This window comes from Phycodurus eques, chromosome 9 (assembly GCF_024500275.1).
Source record: "Phycodurus eques isolate BA_2022a chromosome 9, UOR_Pequ_1.1, whole genome shotgun sequence".
Lineage (NCBI taxonomy): Eukaryota > Metazoa > Chordata > Actinopteri > Syngnathiformes > Syngnathidae > Phycodurus > Phycodurus eques.
The window spans coordinates 20,706,939-20,728,586 of NC_084533.1; the positions used below are offsets into that span (position 1 = coordinate 20,706,939).

The 21,648-nt window shown below is 39.5% G+C and overlaps 2 protein-coding genes across 10 annotated transcripts in view; both read left to right on the forward strand.

Annotated features, from left to right (window-relative positions):
• The first annotated feature begins 61 nt into the window (after nucleotides 1-61).
• On the forward strand, nucleotides 62-2,574 carry dcps (decapping enzyme, scavenger). Its single transcript, XM_061686015.1, has 6 exons — nucleotides 62-501; nucleotides 819-969; nucleotides 1,047-1,192; nucleotides 1,269-1,382; nucleotides 1,876-1,986; nucleotides 2,056-2,574. Exons 1-6 carry the CDS (start codon nucleotides 271-273, stop codon nucleotides 2,320-2,322), a joined length of 1,020 nt encoding a protein of 339 aa, XP_061541999.1. The 5' UTR covers nucleotides 62-270; the 3' UTR covers nucleotides 2,323-2,574.
• A 2,192-nt stretch (nucleotides 2,575-4,766) lies between these two features.
• Nucleotides 4,767-21,648, forward strand: part of zgc:66433 (uncharacterized protein LOC321250 homolog) — a 50,280-nt gene continuing 33,398 nt past the window's right edge. For 4 of the 9 annotated variants that reach the window (XM_061686120.1, XM_061686126.1, XM_061686121.1 and 1 more), the window contains exon 1: nucleotides 4,767-4,856. In XM_061686120.1, coding sequence (XP_061542104.1) covers nucleotides 4,771-4,856 — 86 coding nt within the window. In that variant the 5' untranslated portion in view covers nucleotides 4,767-4,770. Of the gene's footprint in view, nucleotides 4,857-18,194; nucleotides 18,706-21,648 lie in introns of those variants that run through there. The other 5 variants (XM_061686125.1, XM_061686127.1, XM_061686124.1 and 2 more) reach the window with 4 other exon arrangements.

Below are 21,648 nucleotides of genomic sequence, written 5' to 3' on the forward strand. Positions count from 1 at the left end.
CTCTAGTCTTCTTAATCGAGTCTCTTTATCTGTGGGAAGAGCCTACAGCCACACAACCAACTACTTTGCCCAAAATTTACCGCAATTCACTTAAAGGGCAAACCACAGTCTGAGGATAACGCAGGGCAACGCGGCTTCTGTAAACCATGTGACATGAAGTTAACCAATAGGGAGCAGTTCGGTGAGTTCAAAGTGTGCAGACTTTCCTTTCCTCTGTTTTGATTGTGGATGCCGAGTGAATTATCTTGACTTCTAAACGATCTTTGGGCAATGTTGAGGAAGAGGCGTCAAACAAACATGGCCGCCGTTTCAACTAAACGTGAAAGTAATCGCGAGGCATCGGATGAATTGTCTCCAAAAAACAAAAAGACAAAGACGGATCATGAAAATAGTCAAGGAGAGAATGGAAAGGAGTCTGAAGAAAATGTCCTCTCTGGCTTTCAAACCACGACCGTGTTGAGTGATTCTACCAGGGAGAAAACCATCTTTGTCCACGGAAAGGTACATCATATAAACGTTAGATTTTATTGCTAATTGGTGACATGATTACTATGTAGTTTTAACGCGACGGTTTAATTTAAATTCGAACGCTCACATATTCTCTGACAGTTTGCAATCATGTGTGAAATAGGGGCGGAGCTAGGGGGTGGCCACAGCCACCCTAGACTGAAGACTGGCCACCCTACCGACGGCCAGGTGTCAGGAATAATCAGAAAAATATTAATATTTAAAAAGTTGCCGATCGGTTTTCAAGAGGCAAAAAAAATGATAGCATTCTTGCATTACATTTATGTTTGGGTTGTTCACATTCTCATCAGCTTGACGACCAGAATGCTGTGGTCATCCTGGAGAAGACTCCCATCACAGAAGACGCTCTGGCTGAAATATTCACTGCTTCGACCCTGAAGCTAGATATGAGGAATGACATCTATAGCACCTACCGTCTCCAGGCTCCACCTCACCTTAATGGTACAGATAAGACCGGTACATAAAATATCTGTACAGAAGGAGCAAACATGGAGGACTTGTATGTTTGTGATTTTCAGAGCTCAAGGCAACCGTGGTATTTCCTGCCACTGAGAAGCATGTGAAGAAATACCAGCGTCAGGAAAGCTTCCTGGTGGAGGAGACGGCGGATGACTACCAGTCCATCACTCTTCCCTTCATCCAGAAGCAAAGTTTTAGTGTGCAGGTTTGTGTGCCTTAAAAAAAACTCCTCACTTAAATTCTCTGGTGATATTTTTTTTGACATCATATTCACCTCCTAGTGGGTATACAACATATTGGAGAAGAAGGCAGAGTCTGAGCGGATAGTGTTTGAAGATCCAGACCCAAAGCTTGGTTTTGTGCTCCTCCCGGATTTCAAATGGGACCAGAAACAGGTGAAAGAAATAATTTCACTTCTGGAGCCAGCGGTTCATCACTAAGTTTCTGTATTGCTCTCGTCAATAAGTGTGTGTATCTGTGTATGTGGCGGATGCAGTGGACATGTCCCCAGACACAAATACCCACCGCTCTCACGTCGGCAACTACGGCGAACATTCGAGAACGTGCTGGTTATCAGCAGCCGACACTGGTGACACTGTTGACTAGCACTAATTGAAAATGTGTTCATCTAAGGTCTGTCTGCTCTTTTTGGAATAAGTGTCAAACCTCAGGGGCATTTGACTTTTAGAAGTTCCAATTGAGTGTACAGTATTCGCATTGGACCACTCAGCAGTAGCTACACTGCAAACCAGTGTTGATATATGAGCTGACTATCGTGTCAATCACTTAAAACACCTTCCGCTGATTGAGTCGTAGGAAGTGTAGGTGTACTTAATGAAATGACTAGTGAATGCGTCATTGTGTTTCATAATGTGTGTCCCCTTTCAGCTGGATAATTTGTACCTGATCGCCATTACACATCAGAGAAACCTCAAAAGTCTGAGGGACCTGACATCAGAGCATTTACCGCTCCTTCAAAACATTTTCCAGAAAGGAAAGGTGAAACTGCGCTAATTTTATTGAAGGCTGTCTTTTTTTATATTCTAATGGTGTGCCACGTGCCGTCAGGACGCCATCTTGCAACACTACAGCCTCCCAGCCAGCAAGTTGAGAGTCTACTTGCACTACCAGCCGTCTTACTACCACCTTCACGTCCACTTCACCAAGCTTGGCTACGAGGCGCCAGGCTGCGGTGTGGAGCGTGCCCACCTCCTTATAGACGTCATCCAGAACCTCCAGTCTGACCCACACTACTATAAAACCAGGACCCTCTCCTTCCCACTGCGGGCAGATGATGGACTGCTCAGTCAGTTCAAGGAAGCTGGAAAATTATAAGCTTATGACAAGGTGTTTTTCAGTCTGTTTTTAATACATTGATTTGTATTCATTTTTAAATTATTATTTTTTTTTTTAAATTGTGAGACTGAATCCAGACACTTTTCAGCAGTACTGATTCAAAAATGTTAGCTCGCAGGTGAGCATGTACCGTTTAACTGCAAAACATTTTTATGTAAAATTTTTTGGGGGGGGGGGATTTATCTTTTGTAACAACAGAAATCATTGAATAAATGGCTTCTGTGCCTCTTTTCTATGTCTAGTTTCTAAACCTTCAGATTTTATAAAATGACAATGATGCTGATTATCTTTGGCACACAATTTCAAACCTAACTAATGATGTATCATTTTTTTTTCAAGTTTATGTAGATAACCCCAAGGTGAGAAATACTATGAATTGAAACTTCAGTAAAAAAAAATAAGTTTTGTCACCATTTTTTTTAATATAGAGTTTCAAAGCAAACTCACTGAAATGTCATTATTTTCTTATATATGTTAAATTGCTGACACGCGAGCTGCATAATGGGCATCTGTTGTAGAGTTATATACTATATAGTCATTTATACTGTAGAGTACATTGGAAAATGAACAGATGAATGACTTAACTGTATTTATTCCATATTTTAACTTAAATGTTATACTGTAAAGTATCTTAACTCTAAATACAACTTCCTCCACAATTGAATTTAACTGTTGTGGTTGTCGATTATACATTTTTGTTTGTTTCCCTAATAATGACTCCCTGTTTTGTGCCCTCAATAAGTAGTCTGGTATTAAGAAGCAATCAATTTCCAAGAGTGCATTTTTCTTTTAACAAATTAAATTATGTTGATCTGTGAAGGTTTTTAAGGGAATTTCTTCATTGATGGACAAAGGTTTGGGTGTGGTAAGTAAATTGTGCTCCAAAAACTCAACACTAGATGGAAGTGTTTAGGTCCAAAATAATTTAACATTTATAGTGCAAATACATACAAGAGCTTATTCTTTCGACATGACGGGGAAAAAAATATTCTGTAGAGTTACTTTAAACGGTCTATAACAAAATAATTCAATATTGTCATCAATTATATAATACCTTTGCGTTGTAATTACGATGCCTTCATGTGTTGCTGCGTAACAATAGAAGATACGGATGGTAGTGTTGAACCAGTTCTCAACTGTTATCTTTAGACCACTACAAACCACACACTTTTTATATACTATCTGAAACTCAAAACTGCAAAATATGCTGTGGATATTCGATTATCTTGATCAGGCATGTGCACACATAGACCCCAAGTGGTGAACAACCACCTGCCCTTGTGCCCTGGATTTAAAAATAAAAAAATTCACTTTTTTGCTTTAGCCCTTTTTTTTTGTCCATTGTTACTTAAAATATGAAAATTACCCTCTGTATCATCAATTCCACCCAAAGTGTTTTGCTATTTAATGGACATTTATTTGAGTCCTTGGGAGAAGCACACATATGATATATGACATTTTTTTTTTGTACCCTTCTTCTGATTAATATCAGGAAAAGCCTAGTAGAACATCTGAGATTTATTTGGGGTTAATCAACGCCACTTTAAATGGTGGCAGGTGTGTGGTGACTCCCATTTAACCTGAGTTTGAATGTGATTGCTTCATTCTGAAAACATCCACATTTATAAGAGAGTGTGTGCACTTATGCAACTGCGTTATCTCAGTTATTTATTTTGACTTCGCCTCTCTAAAATAATTTATTTTATTTTCAATAGTGTTACAATACAGATTACAGGTGAATTAATACAGGGGGGAAACGTTTTTAAAGGATTTATCTTGGTCTCATTTTTGTTACATCACAAAAACTTGTCATTGTGGTGTGTGGACTTTTTGTATGCAATGGAGCTTGCTTTCACCTGATTTTTTAATAGTTGTATTCTTGACTGTGTTGTGTTAACAGAAATAAATATATAAAACATATACTACTATTTTTTTTCCTGAATTGTATGAATAATTTGGGGCTATTGTGTGCCTTTTTTTTTTTTTTTTTTTTGGCTTGAGCACCTGCTCCCCCAAATGTCTGTTTACGTGCCCGATCTCGATTGCAATGGCCGATGATACTTCATACGCTACAAACACAATTTTAGTTGTGAAATTAAGTTGTGCCGTGAATATGCAAGCACAGTTTTAACTTGGATAGTTATAACTTGCCTTTATTTTACTTTCCTGTTATGTTATGTATTAATTTTATTGGATGCTGTCACAATGTTTTTTTTGGGGGGGTACATTTAGGCAATTTAAAGTGTGTGTGTGTGTGTGTGTGTGTGTATGCGGGGGGGGGGGGCTAATCTGGTTGTAGTATACAGTATAAATTAAAACGCAAAAAACGCTCTGGATTTTTGTAAGTGTGAAATGTCCGAGGCGATCTTGAACACATCGTGGGAATGCCGAGGAAACTGGGCTGGACTCCCGACAAATAATCCAATCATGAGTCCACCAACAGCGCTCATGTCTTGCTTTCACTCACTGAGAGATGACTTCACTTTGAGGCCGTTCGAGAACCGGGAGACGCCGTAAGTGTGTTTTGTTCTCTCGAAGCTCGAACACGCCAATTTTGGCTTGAGTCTGCGCGAGCGAAGGCAACTTTGGCTGGGCTTTGTTTTGGGGCGCGGAGGACGAATTTGTGCGCTGCGGGGAGGAGCGATTGGTGATCCATACATGCGGTGCATAAAGTGCTTTGAATTGTTGGGAGTTAGTATTTGAGTCAGGAAGTGGTGTCATTTATTTCTACGTCACAAGGCTTCTCTGCCTATGGTTCAATTCCGCTCTTTAGTGTTGTTTTCTTCTTCATGCAATATTCCCAAATAACTGTGCATACATTTATTTTTTTATTTTTTAGATTTGTAATTCTTCTACTAACTAAACCATCGTTGATCTGTCTGAGCCATGTTTGTGATGGCATCGTTTCATACCGCCTAGTTTAGTGCTGTTCTTCCCTCCTGGTACGACATGAGAGACTGTAGTGGTAGTTTTTGACAGACAAGTCAAGGGCGCTTCAGATTAAGACAGTTATCTTTAACTGCAATGGAACCACTATAATCCTACACACAGACACGCCTGTTGCGCTCTCTCTCTCTCTCTCTCTCTCTCTGTGTGTGTGTGTGTGTACACACGAGGGCGTGAAGTGGAAAGCAGCATTTCTTTGATATTCTACTAGTGCGCTGAATTGTCCGTGTACTAGTATGCTTTTTGTCCTCACTAGTCAGACAATTTGGCACACTAGTAAAACGACTAGGGCTCACTATTGAGATTTTCACTACTGTATGATATTTCTTCCCACTGGTAGAATGACTAGAGGTTACGAGTGAGGCAAGATGGTGTAATAGTTGACATCTGCGAGCTACTAGTTGCTCCTACTAGTGAAACGCTAGATGTTAACGGGTAAGAGTTTTATAATGTCATTAGTGCATCTAGTAGGAGGCAGTTGTCGACTATCCATCCATTTTCAACACCGCTTATCCTGGTTAGGGTCGCGGGACGCTGGAGCCTATCCCAGCTGACTTCGGGCGAAAGGCGGACTACACCCTGAACTGGTCGGCAGTCAGTCACAGCGCACATATAGACACGGACAACCATTCGCACTCACATTCACACCGTCACTGAGTGGGAACTGAACCCACGCTGCCTGCACCAAAGTCAGGCGAGTGTACCAATACACCATCAGTGACTCAGTTGTCGACTAGTTTTCCCTTAATTTGTAACTCAGTCATTCTACTAGTGCGCCCTAGTGCTTCTACTAGTGTGCAAAAATGTCATACAGTAGTGGAAGGCAGCAGTGGGAAAAAAACAACAACTTGTAAGTCAGTCGGTCTACTAGTGCGTGCTAGTTGTTCTACTAGTTCGCTAAATAGTATCAGTAGTGATGACAAAGCGCATCGTAATACACGGACAATCTAGCGCACTAGTCAGGCATCAAATAAATGCTCGAACGGCTGGCCATAAATGAATCATGACGTGATCGAGAGTTGCAGTATGATGAACTGTTTTGGATGGGGATACGTACCGTATATTTAAAAGCTTCAGATCTGGTAATCTGACCAATAGGCTTGGTGCGTGTGTGTCCGTGCGTGCGTGTGGCATCCTGATTAGAGAGGCCTGATCAGGTCATCTCTCAGTCTCACTAGGTCATTGGCCAAACCATGTGAGAGCGTGTACAGAGATGTCATGTTCAGTCTTCTATCGTGATCATCATCATCATCATCATCAGGAAACAATTCGATGCTTGTTTTAACTCGCCAGGGACATGGACACAATGTCACCGTGGAAAAGCTCGGTTTCACCATTGATTGTCTCCGGATGAGCACACTGTTGGAGGTGCTCGCACATAATTTGTTCTCTTCAAGGAAAACAAAAATGATCTTGTTGTTTATACAAAACCAATTGTTCTAAAGATGACACTTTGCACAGCTAAACACATACAGTATTTATGATGCTGTATTTATCCATATAATGTTTTTTATTATTATTTTTTTTTTATTAGGCACTACAGTTGACAGAATCAGTGTGACACTGGCATATTGTATGGAGGGTCAATATATTTGGTTGCCTTATGGGAAATGAAGCCGATAAAGTTTACTTAAAATCACTAGTATGCAACAATCAGTTTTTTTGGTAAATGCAAACTTGTATGTATGTTGGCAATATGTATTTAGGTGTCTATAGTTATAATTACCAGTTACTGGACTTTATGTTAGTATTTGTATTTTATCACAAGTATGTATAAAATGTTTGATTTTGTCGTGTTTTAGTAATTTCGCAAAATAATATAACGGCTAGCTTGCTTGTAGACCACAGCACACTTTTCATTGCATCATGAAAAGAGCCATTAATCCAAGCAACAGATCAGTAAGTCATTTAATTAGTCAGTCCCTTAATGATCATGTGAAATATGTCGGAATTCCCACCCCATTTGCTTTTTAATCAAATTACCTGTTGAAATGTAAATTATGGCCGGCCTCGGGTCTCCCTTCCAAGCACGTACCTCATGTTAAAGCTTCTTTTCAACTGACATTGAAACTATGGTGGTGGAGAAATCGATTGAATTCATCACGTCATGGCGAAATATCGTAGACAACAAGACTAACACTTGTCGAATGCAGGAGGGAGAAACGATCAGCCAATTACAGCAAGATTTAATGGGCGACGTGGAAGGAGGGTGGGTCACTACATTTGTCGTTAGTTGCTTTTTTGAAAAATTGTGGCTAGATTGGTTGGAAAAGACAGCGTCATTAAGTTGTCAATACTGATAAAGAACACTTTTTAAAGATGTACGCTGCAATGTTAGCATCTTGCGCGAGATGCTAGCTAGCTTACCAGCGACTGGTTAGCTTCCACATGCTTTTCACTTGTGGTCAAAAAGTAGTATCATGTTATATTTTGCATTAAATCTCCTTTTAAATGTATGACTGTTAATTTTAATAAATGTGATACACCAGCGATTCAACATTAATTACACCTCTTAGATTGTTTTTGACAAGTGTTTTGTTAACTTTTGTTTATGCTACACTTTGAATTTAGGGCTAGGGGAAAAAATCGAATAAGTTGACCACGAAATTTTTGTCTCGAAATTCTGACGGAGCCATGTTTGCGCCGCGTTAAATGTTTTCCACACGGGCGTTTATTGCAGACATGAACTCACGTCGACCTCCCCAACATGGCCGCCATGTAGGCACGTCTGTTAGCTGTGGTGTATCTAGGGTGCGTTTGGAAACTGAATCTGACGCCCGAACGCTACTCTGAGAGTGTGCGTGATCCGCACATTCCACCAATCTTTGTTTTTTTTTTTTTTTTTGAGTTTCCGAACGGTCCCGATTGTAGCAGAGCACCAGAGTACATTTCCAAACGCACCCTTAGCCTTCATATTTATATTTAGGACCTGTAATAGCGACAGAGGATGTTCAAGGTTTGAGATCACAAACTAAAAAAAGGACAAAAATTAAGTAGTATGCAACGACTGAAAAGCAATGTTGGCATACCACAGCAGCTCGAGAAAAAACATCCACACGCGATCCAGATGAATTTTGCGGCGTACATAAGGTAAAGTTGTTGTTGTTGTTTTTACTTATTAGCTAATGTAATATACCCTACTATCACTACTTACATCTCAGAACGAACTGCAACCCTGCCGTAGCTATTTAGAACATACTGTATGACGCCGTGTGCGCGCGCCTCTTCACAAAGTGCAGTTCATCGTATATTATGGTACTCTTTAAACTAGTACTGAACAACCTTGAAGTCTCAACACCTTACGTCCCATCACTACTTTACTGGAGCAAAGCATTAGCCACTATATCGTCATGACGTTGAAGCTGATGTCTTTTTTTCAACACATCACATGGCTAAGCAGTGATGAAGTGGAAGTGTAAAGTGGTGTGATTATCGTGCACAAGTTTAAAAAAACAACAACAAATAAATAAAAAATTATATGGAAACAAAAGCAATATGTTCTCCTGTGGTCATATCCTTATATTTACCACAACAATATAGCCTGTATTATTATTGTTGTGTTGCCCACAATCTTATCAAATAGAAATTGATTTTGCAATACATTTTAATGCAAAATCAAATTGGCAGCATTCCTTATTGTCATTATGCAAGACATGATGCAACGTAATTCAGGTGAACTAAAGAACCGGACTTACTGTACAATAACTCAAATAAGTGTAAAAGATAGCGGCACGGTGAACGACTGGTTAGAGCCTCACAGTTCTCAGGACCCGGGTTCAATCCCCGGCCCCGCCTGTGTGGAGTTTGCATGTTCTCCCCGTGCCTGCGTGGGTTTTCTCCGGGCACTCCGGTTTCCTCCCACATCCCAAAAACATGCATTAATTGGAGATGGATGGATGGATGGAAGTGTAAAAGATAATGCGTAATAAGTACTTCCAGTCGTTCACATCAACTCACATTCTGCACTCAATTATTCAATGGCATAATAGATCATCAATTCTAAAAAGTGTTAAATGTAAACTTTAAAAAAAAATGCCTGTACAGTTGAAAATGATAGTATACATTTTAAAAAGTACACTCTGCTACGGTTTTGCTGGTGTAATATAATATACCTTGTAGAATTTAGATTGTCCTTATCTTCATTCATTAGCGCTGTGCCACTTACTAGTACGTCCACCAAGCTCTTCCTGTTTACAGTATGTTCTTGCACCCACCAGTGACTGATAAGAGAGAGATTTTGCTTTGCCGTCAATTTTTTTTCCAGTGTGAAAATATCTATTGCAAAGAGCACCAAGGACTTTAATAAGGCTTTGTTGACACTGCCAGCCCCATATCCTTCTTGATTTTATTTACATTAATATCCTGATCCCAACACAATAGAGGATACTTATGCCTGGTAAGGGAGGAACCTCAGAATATAGTGATGTCCATGAGCTCCAGCCTTTTCATCTAAGTACTAAAAATGACTAATAAATAAATACTAATAAAAAATATATAACAATACCGGCATAAATATTCTTTATCCGCTCTGAGAAATTAATAATATTACTGAGTACTAGTACAGTAGAACTAGGCACAAACAGTTCAAAGCACAGGTGTCAAACTCATGGCCCGGGGGCCAGATCTGGCCGTCCACATCATTTTATGTGGCCCGCAAAAGCAAATGAAGTGTGACAGCTTCGTGTCTCTTTCTAAAATACCAAAATAGCAGATTTTCTTCACCTTTGATAACATTGAAATATTACAAGCATTTCTTTATCAATCCCCCACTTAAAATAAATTGAATAATAGTTGAACAAACAATTTTTATGAGCTTCTGATGTCAAAACTAGTTATCAATCAATTTGTTGTGTATATGTAATGATAGTCGGCAATCAAACATTTATATGGGTTACCAGTATAAGTTCAATACCACTTTTGTTCGGACTGATACCAGTGCTGTTTGTTCCTTATAAAAACAACAAAAAAATTGGGGGGGTTGAGCTGGTATGGATGAATGGAATTTGTATTGATGATTTGGGACGTTTTGACTTGTGAGTGTGGTCACCGAACGAATTAGTCGTATCTCAAGGCACCACTCTACTCACATTCGGACGGAAGGACAATTTAGAGCTCGGGTGTCAAACTTGTAGTTCAGGCCACACTCCAGTATTTATTTTTTTTTACTTGCAAATTCATCCTGCTGGCCGGATTGAAGCCTCTAGCGGGTTGTTTTTTGCCTGCGGGCCATATGTTTCAGCCTAACATGCATGTTTTTGGAATGATGGAGGAAACCGTAGTAGGCCTACCCAGCCTTTGCTGTAATCCCTAAATGGTTAATTCCATATTTTATTTTTAATTTTTTTATCAAACATCTTCAATCAAAATTTATTCTTCAGTCTCATATTGTTTTAATTCAAATACATTGCGGTAGTGTACACAGGGGAACTCTTTAAACTGTCGTAGTCTGAATACCTCTGTCACAAACCCCCTTATTGAGGCTCACTGTCCTAAACATTCATACAAAAAAAAAAAATACTGTACAACTCAAAATACCTCTTCCAAGGTTGGCTTTAATGTTCGGTCATCTATTAATAGTATTTTTTGCCACATTAGTAGTATAATAGCATTTAGTAGTATAATAACATTTAAGAGTTTGCTTTGATGTTGTCATAGTTGAGATATTTTAGGCTGGCACAGTATTAAAGATAATTTTGATATGGTTATAACAAAAGTTGTTTGCAGTTTCGGCACATAAATTTAGTTTACATCATGACAAATAAATCTAATCTGCACATAAAGAAGACACTTGGTTTTATGTAACAACTTAAAAACAGATTTTATTTTACATGTTCATCTAAAAATAAGGTGATTAAAAAAACGTGAAGAAGAAGAACTTCTCATAAGATAACTCAACTTTAATTCAAACCATGCAACCCATTGGACCTCAATTGAACACAGGAATGTAAAGTTGTGCCAAGTCAGTTTTATTTATATATATATAATGAGCATCATACAAACCCTTTTAAGGGGAAAGTATGTTGGCAACGTTTGGGAAATAACAGAGGAGAAAGATGCTACAAATGTAGGAAAAAAGATACTGCTTTATTTAAAGAAAGCATAATGGAGATGATATCAAGTACACGCACGCATACAGTGCGTGTACGGTGGCAAGCTGAGGGCAGGAGTATGATTATAGGGTTATTTACATTACAGCAGAGAGCTGTATCAAAAATCTGTGAGTGTTTGGCAAAGCGAGAGCGAAAGAGAGAGAGAGAGCGATGGCTTCCAGATGTGAAGTGGAATTCAGGGCGCCAGAGAGCGGCGGTGTAACCCCTGCCTCCTCTTGCTCCACTCCCTCCTCCTCCTCTGCACATGAAGATACAGAAAGAGATCTGGAGAGAGGACGGTCAGAGAGAAACCACACAATTTAAAAAAAAAAAAAAAAAGGGAGAGATGATGTCACGAGAGGAATATGGAAATCTTCCTTGTAGCATTTAAACTAAGCTAAATACGCAAAAATGTACTTAGTTGGAGGGTCAGGCCAGGCCAAACTAAATGGTATGGGTTCCAGATTTGCACACAGTATAACTGTGTGGGGGTCCATCTTGGATGCGATTGAGGCAAATACTAAGTTTCCTACTTGACTGCAGTCAGACGAGGCGCTGTTGGTTCAGACTCGACTACTTTAGTTTGTGGTGTAAAGAAGAACAAAATGTAAGCTTGGCCTACATCCATGCTGACCTCCGCAATGGCACAACTCCTCCATACAGCGTTAATATCCTCAAACTCTTACGTAAAATCAGGAATTCAGAATATTCAGAGAGAGATTAAAAAAAAAACAACAACAACAACATTAAGAATAATGGGGGGGGGAAATGAGAATTAACATCTGCCTCACAGTTCTGAGGTTCCGTGGTTTGAATGTCAAACCATGGAATGTCGAATGTTCCTGTGTGGAGTTTACATGTTGTCCCCGTGTTTGCATGGTTGTTCTCTGAGTACTCCAGCTTCCTATGACAGTCCAAAAACATGCACATTATGAAGACTCTCAACCAAGGGTGTCCAAACTTTTTCCTGCGAGGGCTGCATACAGAAAACTCAAAGGATGCCTTGGCCACTTTGGCATTCTTCACCTTTAATATATTAAACACGCTAAAACCGCTTCATCAAGCTTAGTTTTTTTTTTTTTTTTTAAAACTATGTCACAAATTTTGGTTAAAGGCGATAAGGCAAAATAGGATTAGGTGTAGAAAGCTGACCATTTTTAATTCTGTAACTTGATCTTTTCCTGCTCTTATTTAATAGCATTGCGGGTCTTGTCAGATGTTATTTTTAATATATGCCACAGGGCGCAAAAAAACGGACGACCCGCTGGGCCATAGTTTGGACACCACTGCTCTAAAACTGTCCATAAATGTGAATTTGAGTATGAAGGACTGTTTATTTATGTGCCCTCCAATTGGCAGGCGACGCATCCAGTGTGTACCTTGCCCCAGCTGACCTGCGACCTTCATGAGGACAAGCAGTAAAGATAATGGATGAATGGAAAATGACAAATTATAGCTCGATTGTTCACTTCCCCCATATTTGATGAAATTATTGATTTTGAAGGATACTCGAGAACTGAGACAGCCGAGTATTGTCAACACACACTTTTATGTTCAGGATTGTTGTTGGTTTGTAGTGATGTAAACTACTGTTCAATAAATAATGTGGTCTACAGTGTAAAGCAGTGTAGCTTTACGCCAGTGCAAACTATAACCAGAATAATAAACATAGAGCTTCACCGAAATTCACTCCAGTTAATGGTTATAGCAGCCTAATGTCAATAACATTATTAACGCTATATTAGATCACAATAAGACAACCAAAGTGGAGAATTCCAATACTTTGTAATATCTAAGTGGTGGTCTGTGCAAAACAGGGCTCTGACCTCAGTAACCACCCTCCAGAAGGTGAGATGAAGGCCTAATGTTTTGAGAGCAAGACTTGCTCTGTTGGAAATATTCAAGCAGACATAGTGGGTGTTCTCTGGGCTCATTCAGGAAATACCAATATCCGCTTTTTCTTTTTTTGTTCTTCCGAAGCAAACTCACTTGACCGACATTCCTCTTGGCTGTCCAAACAGAGAGTCACATAATTGATAAATATGTATCCTCACACACTCACACATATTTTGGAGGAACAAGCCCTCCTGCTCTTGGATGTGCTGTGACATGTCTAGTGTTGAGAAAGTCAACACTTGCACATTGGGGACATTCAATAGGTGTGTTTTTCAAGACTGTTGAGAGGATCCTCATGGTGATGATCCCACAGGCTATTTTTACAGAATTGGTGAGTTGCTTTCAGATGTACTCGTCATTCCATAGAAGCAGCATTTAGCAGAAGAGTACCACATTTCCCTCACACACCAGCTTGGGACTTGTTGTGGGACTTAATGGCATGAGCCGTGGGCATAGCGGTGCAGAAAGTATTGCATCGATTATCCTAATGGAAATACTGTCAATATTTACCACTTTAACTGGACTTGTAGTTCACCAACATATTCCAAATGTAATATGTGTGCACAATCAGTTTGTTCCATGACTCTGGTTAACCTAAGATTTGCTCATTTTAAAACTTAAGACGTGTACTTGTCCTGAATTCCTACTGGTTGGGGAGTTTACTGTAGGCTGCTGGACTTGCTGTTGCGGTATTCCATGATAAAGATACTTTTAGTTTTATTCAAACACGTATTCTAGTAATAACTTTTTTTTTTTTTTAAAGCAGGTGTCACTGCAGGATTGACAACAAACTACAAAGCGAAAACTGATGAGGGCACCAAATTACTTTTAAGAGCGCCGTTTGTCTTTGGTGTATTGATGTGTTGAACCTGTGCACTCCATTATCTGGCAGCCAAGTGCCAACTTGGTGGTGTGACCTACTTTCCTACTTTTAAGTAACTGAAGCCAGGATGGAATGTGGTTTATATCTCATTAGATTTTATTTGAAAGGTTTTGAAAAAAAAAAAGGTAGTGTTGTTTTAGTTACAGATTCACATGTATCTACAGTTGGTTATTAGTCTTGGCAAAGGTTTTCGTTTTAGAAGGTGTCCTTCTGGTATTGTATTACATCCCATCTGGAGTCAATCAAGGCAGGGAAAGGCAACATCCAAGACACAGACAAAGCAGGATAGGTGGAAAATGTGTAAAACATTTTTCTCACATTATGTGAATATGAAAGCAAGCGCACTAATTTTGCAGTTCAAACTTTTAAACTTTAAAAAAGTGTTAAAAGCTAATTGTGTTAAGGGTGCATTGTAGGGTGACCATTGCTAAAACAAATGTTTAATTAGAATAATGGCTTCTCAGTTCTATCATATAATGATTCTTATATATTATACATTAGATATTATAAAATTAGAAATGTTATGTTATATTGTGGCAACCCCTGATAGAACAAGTTGAAAGTCGTGACGACGTATGCTATAGATGGAGCTTATGGAGAGACAAGCAATGATGCATTAACAATTACATGCTATCTCCAAAAGCCCTCAGTCGCTGTCCAAACATGCTGCTCTGTCGTTCCGCTCATATTTTGCATATTATGCCAGGTATTGATATTTTTTATCTTTTGATGTTTTTACTGACATCCTTTTCTTTCTCTCTTTGGTAATTTGCCTATTCAATAGCGTGCTTCCTCGGCATTCACCTCATTTCTAATGGAATATTTGAACATTTTTTGTTGGCAGTGTAATGCTGTAGATACCTTTTGAGATTGTGCTGTTGAAACACACATTTTATCTTCAAGGAATACAACAGAAAAGTCTGAGCTTGTTGGGATTGAGAAATTTGCCCAAACATAACTCCTCTGTTAATGATAGTCATGTTTACATTTTCAGCACTGTGTTTTTGTCACTATACCAAGTTCAGATGTGCCGTGGGTTGACAGACAGGGTTTATTCCACAATCTTCTTTCCCTTTGAAAGCTCGCTAATCCTCCAACTACGTGGAGATGTTGACCTGAAAACCGGCCACTTCTGAACCTCCATTAAGTCACCCTATAATAATTTCATTAAATTTGCCAGTAAAATAAAAGTGTCCCCCTTGCTTGAGAGGGATGCTCATGCATCTGAGAGGCTCAAACGTGGGAGGATGCAGCAACAGGCCAGCTCAAGATCAAGCCTCATGTCAGCTTGCGGCCGCACACACCAATAAGCCTGTGGAGCTGTACTTTCTGTCGGTATTTACTGTAAGCTCCCTACTTACTGTGATCAGCTGCAACGGGCCGTTTGCAGTCTCTTGGCCCCCTGCTCAGACAGATCAAGTGGGTAACGAGAGGCCCGTCAGGCGTCCCTTGTCATTGTTTAATCGAAACAAGGATGGCCAAAATGCACCTCCGGTTCCATTCCACTTCTGTTCCCCTTCTGGTAGTGGTGACTCATACAGCGGCTGCGACATGAATGGAAGACCCATCACGGACATTTACTCATCAATACAAGCCACGATATTGATTTTTGCGCACAATGGAAACTCATTTTTTGAAAGTGGAGCATGACAATGTAGCAGGGAACTGTTAAATCACATTCAATATGCACCAACAGGCAACAACGTTATGAACACTTGCACATTCTCATGATATCCAATGCAATATCAAAATTTGAGAAACTTATGATCTTTGTAAATGTAGTTTATAACTGTTGGGTGTCTATATTTTATGAATGTACACAAAGGAAACAAGCACGAATATGGCATTTAGATGCTGGTAAATCTTAAAGCAGTAATGACTGCTGCATTATTTTCAATATTTTTTAAATGTTTTTTTTGTGAGGCCCAAAATGTTATAAGCCCCAATCAACATCACACAGTGTCCAAAAAAACCCATCTTAACAGTGTCAATCTTTGTGATGTATGAATTTGCATACAGCATCCTTGGAAATCTTGCAATACACATACAGTAGTGCACTCAGTGTAACTCCATTGCAACAAAGGCACTGGAAATACGATGTATTGCCTGCCTGTAGGCAGTGCAGATGACTTTAATAAAATCTGCATCAGAAGGCTGGTCCCAGCTCTCCTCATTCATCTCTATCTCCCCGTCTTTCAAAACAACAACCAAAACACCTTGACCAGTCCCAGTGCATTTTATAGCTACTGTATATACTGTATTTGTTTACAATATATGTAGGAAATGTCCAAACGTTTTGCTTCAAACTTTGAAACATATCTAGCTGGTTATCTGTCTGACTCTTTCATGTTTTATACACTGCGCTGAATCCATGAAATGAGGATTTTGATTCCATTAATCATTCGTCTTATTTTGGTCTCAACACATTCCACTATGTAATACATTTCTAACCAGAATATTTCATTCATTGAGATGCAAGATGTGTTGTTTAAGTGTTCCCTTTATTTTTTTTAGCAGGGTGTTATTAATAAAAGGTCCCTGATGTGATTTCACTAAAATACCTTAGGGATCAAGAATTATAGGACACTTTACACCCTCTCTTTCTTATCTCACTGAAGTTAGGCAGTTATAAGTAGCCAGCCCTGTTTTATGCAAATGAGCGGCTGTATACCCTGTCCCGTATGGGCCAATAGCAAATCTGGTTTTCATTACCATGGCAGCCGGGGGTGGAAACTGAGCGTTGGACTCAAGTGGCTTCTTGTGGGAGCAGAGCCCGCGGTGTGGGGTAAAAACCGAGTCCCCATAAAGACAATAAAAACCTTTTTACTCATTGCAGCATTGCATACACGACACTGTAAAATGAAAATACCGCTGGACTCCCTGGCCATCACTTGAAAGTGAAAGTTTAATTTCACACTTGATTGATGAACAGGCCCTCCAGAGACCCAACTATTTGTATACTAGCCATTAAAAAGAGAGTGTTCCATAATATTCATATATTCCAGCGGTGTCCAAAGTTTTTTTTTTCTCTGAGCGCCACATACAGAAAAATCAAAGGATGTAAGGGCCACTTTGCCTTTAATCACCTTTAAATCATTAAACACGGAACTTCCATAGAACAATGAGTAGATCTGAAAGCAACTCACCAGTCCTGTAAAAAGTATACAGTACATTATATTTATTTTGCTTACCTTGAAAGGGGTTATGGCAAATAGTTCAGGATATTTCAGCATCCCGCGAGAATAGATCCGCTCTTGCACTGAGCAGCAGCATAATCTCATCTCCATGTTCAGAACCCAAAACAGTAGCAGTCTTTAGTAAGATGACCAGCTTTAAGGCAGTATTTACTTCATTAGAATTATTAGTGCCATAAATGTGACTTGACATTGAGTACAGAAGTGGAGCAAACAATCGCGATTCACACTATTTTCTTCTGAAACTGAATTATGTTATTTGTTGCAGTGTTATAAATAGAAATGTTGTTACTCTTATTTCTTAGTGTCTTTCCATAACAAGAGAAACTCTTTATTAAACTAAGTTTTTATTATTATTTGTAGTTTTAGGAGCTTCGCTGTGATGGGGGCGGCACCTGTGGAGGATGTGGGAGTCACAATCCTCAGTTTTTCACACTGCCGCCTTTTAAAAAAATAAAATGAAATAACATCATGGCCGTGTCAAATGCTAGTTTTAGCATATGTCGCGCGGGCCACTATAAAACGGACGATGGTCCGCAAATGGTCCCTGGGCCATAGTTTGGACACCCCGACATATTCAATATTCTTTATTCATTTAATAGCATGCTTTCAACATACTGAAGTCAAAACTGAAGGCAGTAAGACCCACAGAAAAGCAACAAGTGGAGCGGCAGATGTATAAACAAGTATCAGGTCGTAAGAATTTGGAATGTACACAATTTAAGAACACAGGAGGGAGTAGAGTATAGGAAGTTTAGTGGGCAGTGTCGCCCTCCTCCCTTCTGCAGCATTACCATCCATGGTGACCGGGACGAGAGGAGCGAGGCATGCAGCAGTCAGCCTCTTAGTCATGTAGTCCATTGTTTCCCCTTGAGTTCCACACTGCACTGTAGCCCGCAGAGGATCGCTCGCAAACTACCGAAGGGGGGGGGGGGGAAAGACACATTTGTTTTTGAAGGCTCACAAAATCCTGACTCAGTTGAAAAGAATGAATGCTTTTTTCATACTGTGCATGCAAATACTGGAGTGGTAAAGTATGACTTACTTTTCTGCTCTTTTTTTTTTCTTCTTCCAACATTTGGTTGAAGGGAATTCTGTATGTAATTTGACGACAGTACAGTTCCATAAGTGGGAGGAACCTCAGAGGATGGTTTGACTGGGACGAAAGGGATCATCTCACACAGAGAAGCAACTTTAAGATAGATCAAGGTCATCGTTTCCCTGAAGTTTAAAGGAAAATTAACGTATTTCTAATCTGCTGTTGGACAAACCGGAGGACAATATATTTTATTTTGACGAGATTTGAGTCATCCTACAGTCTGGCCGGAATGTATGGATGCTTCAAGAGCAAAGAGTAAGTTTCACGTATGTGTATCTTCTTACAGGCTTCTATGTCATTTTCTTCCACATTACATATTAAGTGGCGGCAGATGAGCTGGAGTGCACTGAAAGATAATTAGAGGTTTGCACTGTCCTCGTAAAATTCCAATTTATTCATCAAAGTGTGCTGGTTTTAACTTGTATGGCACATTGTCACCCCACAGAGTTGAATCTGTCTTTTGTTCCAGAATGCTGGCTAATGAAGCTTTTGTTTGTCTGTGTTTATTGAGACAGTTGATGACTTGTAGTTGGCACTGACAGTCAGCTGGATGACTCATAGCTGATGGACTGATTTTGTTTTTTACACCGTGAGTATATGCTTGGTCACACAATCTCAGAAATGAGCCTACTTTTGTTGTTAAGCAGGAAAATTAGGATGATGAACATGACTCAGCATCAGTCATATGCTTGCTCAATTGATGGCTTGCTTGCTTTGGGTCTTGCTGAAGTCCTTCAGTGATTTATGGTTTGTGCTTTGAATTGGTTATACAGTGTATATATAGCACTTTACTGGGCTTGGCAGTGTGATTGGAGCACAGAGGTTTGGTATAATGAGTGCTTTGAGCTATTTAAGCTACAGTCAAGCGTCATTTTTGTCCTTGATGTGGTGTGCGCCGCTTACCATCGTTTAAGGTTCACTTGGCAGATATGTCATCGACAAACATTTGGTTTGTTTATGTGGCACGTTGAGGGAAAGTCAGCTCATTGTTAGGGGATCGGTTTAACTGTGAGACAGCCACAGATTGCTGGAAAGAATTACCCTTATATACCCATTTATATTTATTTTAGTTGCCAGAAAACAATATTTCACAGTTTATGTATATATTTTTCCAACAACGGTCTAACTACTTGTAACTAAACTAATTACAAACTAATTGTGCCTGATTCTCCTGCCCTTGTTTATTGAGACAGAAGCCTATTTGACTTTTGAGTTCTCTGTTTCATGATTTGCCACAAAGAAGTCAGGAGCAGAGGTCGTGCTGATCAATTAGTTCCGAAAATGGACCACAAAAATCTGCTTAAAGTAGACTGACCAGCGCAATCTGCATTGAATGGGGCTGCTCATCTCAGCATATTACTTTCCGCATAAACAAGCAAAGCTGCTGATTTTATTTTATTTTTTTGTGATATTAATGTATTTTTACATCAATGGAGGCTACAGCTGTAGCACACTATAAAGAATAAAAATGTACTGTAGTTTGCATTTTTACAATGTCAGATGGAAAGTGTGTGTGTGTGTGTGTGTGTGTGTGTGTACACAACAGAAGCCCACTCGTGCATCAGTCGAGCTGAGTTTGTTTAGCAGGAAGGGTGATGCAGATGTAAATGAATGTACCCCAGACAGTGCAGAATGACTGATGACAATGTTTGGTCAAGTTCTGTCTGGAGTCCTTGTAAGGTCCGTTGCTAAGAACACATTTGCATTTCAAGCAGGGGAGTGTGTGGGGTGGGGGTGGGGGTAGAAGAGAATGTGGTAAGCCCCAAACCAAGTATCAAACAAATGAATTATACACCAAATGGTGGATGGAGAAACGTTTTTCTTTTTTTTTCTTTTTCATTTTATCCTGTACTTCGTAGACAACATTGTAAAAGCTCATGTTATTGTTCCAGTGAGAAGTAGAACACGGTTCAGGAAATCCTCTCTGACAAATTCCTCAAATCTCCAATTGAGTTATTTCCCCGCAACAGGCCTTGACTAGTTCACTTTGTTACAGGCCTTTTTATTTTAAAAATTCCACTCGTGGCCAAGCTGCCTTGTGACTTTCAGATTACATACGTGCAAAACAACATTAAAATTAAAACTCTCACACTGATCAGATCGGATCTTTCAGAGCACATTGAACTAAATATTTTTGTTGATGTCTCTAATAAAACTGGAAATTTATGATTTAAAATGCAATGGATATTCACTGTGAGACCGAACTGGAAACACAGATGAGCAGACACAGAGGCAAGATGGTGACATAATGATCTATTTGGAAATTGAATGTTTCCATACAGACACACACCGTGTGCACCATTATTAAGCACGTATTTTGACCATATCACTTTTAGGCATATTTTCTAGTTCGCAGCTAGATAAACCTGAATGCTTTATGTATTTAAGCATAGCAGGTGCTCTCTATTTATGAAATGAGTGTAGGTGTGGCCTAAAGAGATCAACACCCTATATAAAGGTGTGTGTAATTTTGAGGCAGCTTTAGGCAAAATGGGCCAAAAAAGAGATTGAACTGACTCTGAAAAGTCAAAAATGATCAAAAGTCTCACAGAGGGATGCAGCACTCTTGAAATTTCTAAGATACTGGGGCGTGATCACAGACCCATTAAAGGTTTTGTTGCGAATAGTCAGCAGGGTCGGAAGAAACATGTTGAGAAGAAAAGGTGCAAATTAACTGCCAAGGATTTGAGAATCAAGAATCAAGTGTGAAGCTACCAGGAACCAATTATCTTCAAGTTGTGTCATATTTCAGAATTGCCACTTACCTGGAATACCTCGAAGTACAAGATATTTAGTGACATGGTCAAGTTAGGAAAAGCTGAAAAAAGACCACCACAGAACAAGACACATGAGCTTACTGGGCCAAGAAATATTTGAAGACAGATTTCCAAAAGGTTTTATGGACTGATGAAATGAGAGTGACTCTCGATGGACCAGATGGATGGGCCCGTAGCTGGATCAATAATGAGCACAGAGCTCCACTTCAACTCAGACGCCGGAAACGTGGAGGTGGGATACTGGTACAGGCTGGTATTATTAAAGATGAACAGGTTGGACCTTTTCAGGTTGAAGATGTGCTCAAAATAAACCCCCAAACAGTCTGTCCGTTTTTAGAAGACACTTTCTTCAGGCAGTGGTACAGGAAGAAGTCAGTATCTTTCAAAAACACTTATTTTACATAAATCCAAATACTCCTCT

Excerpts from the sequence above, each read along its gene's own strand:
- dcps (XM_061686015.1), top strand. The coding sequence starts at position 271 with ATGTTGAGGAAGAGGCGTCAAACAAACATGGCCGCCGTTTCAACTAAA. Across the intron at positions 970-1,046 it reads GGCTCCACCTCACCTTAATG|AGCTCAAGGCAACCGTGGTA; the intron begins GTACAGATAAGA and ends TGTGATTTTCAG. Across the intron at positions 1,193-1,268 it reads AGCAAAGTTTTAGTGTGCAG|TGGGTATACAACATATTGGA; the intron begins GTTTGTGTGCCT and ends TTCACCTCCTAG.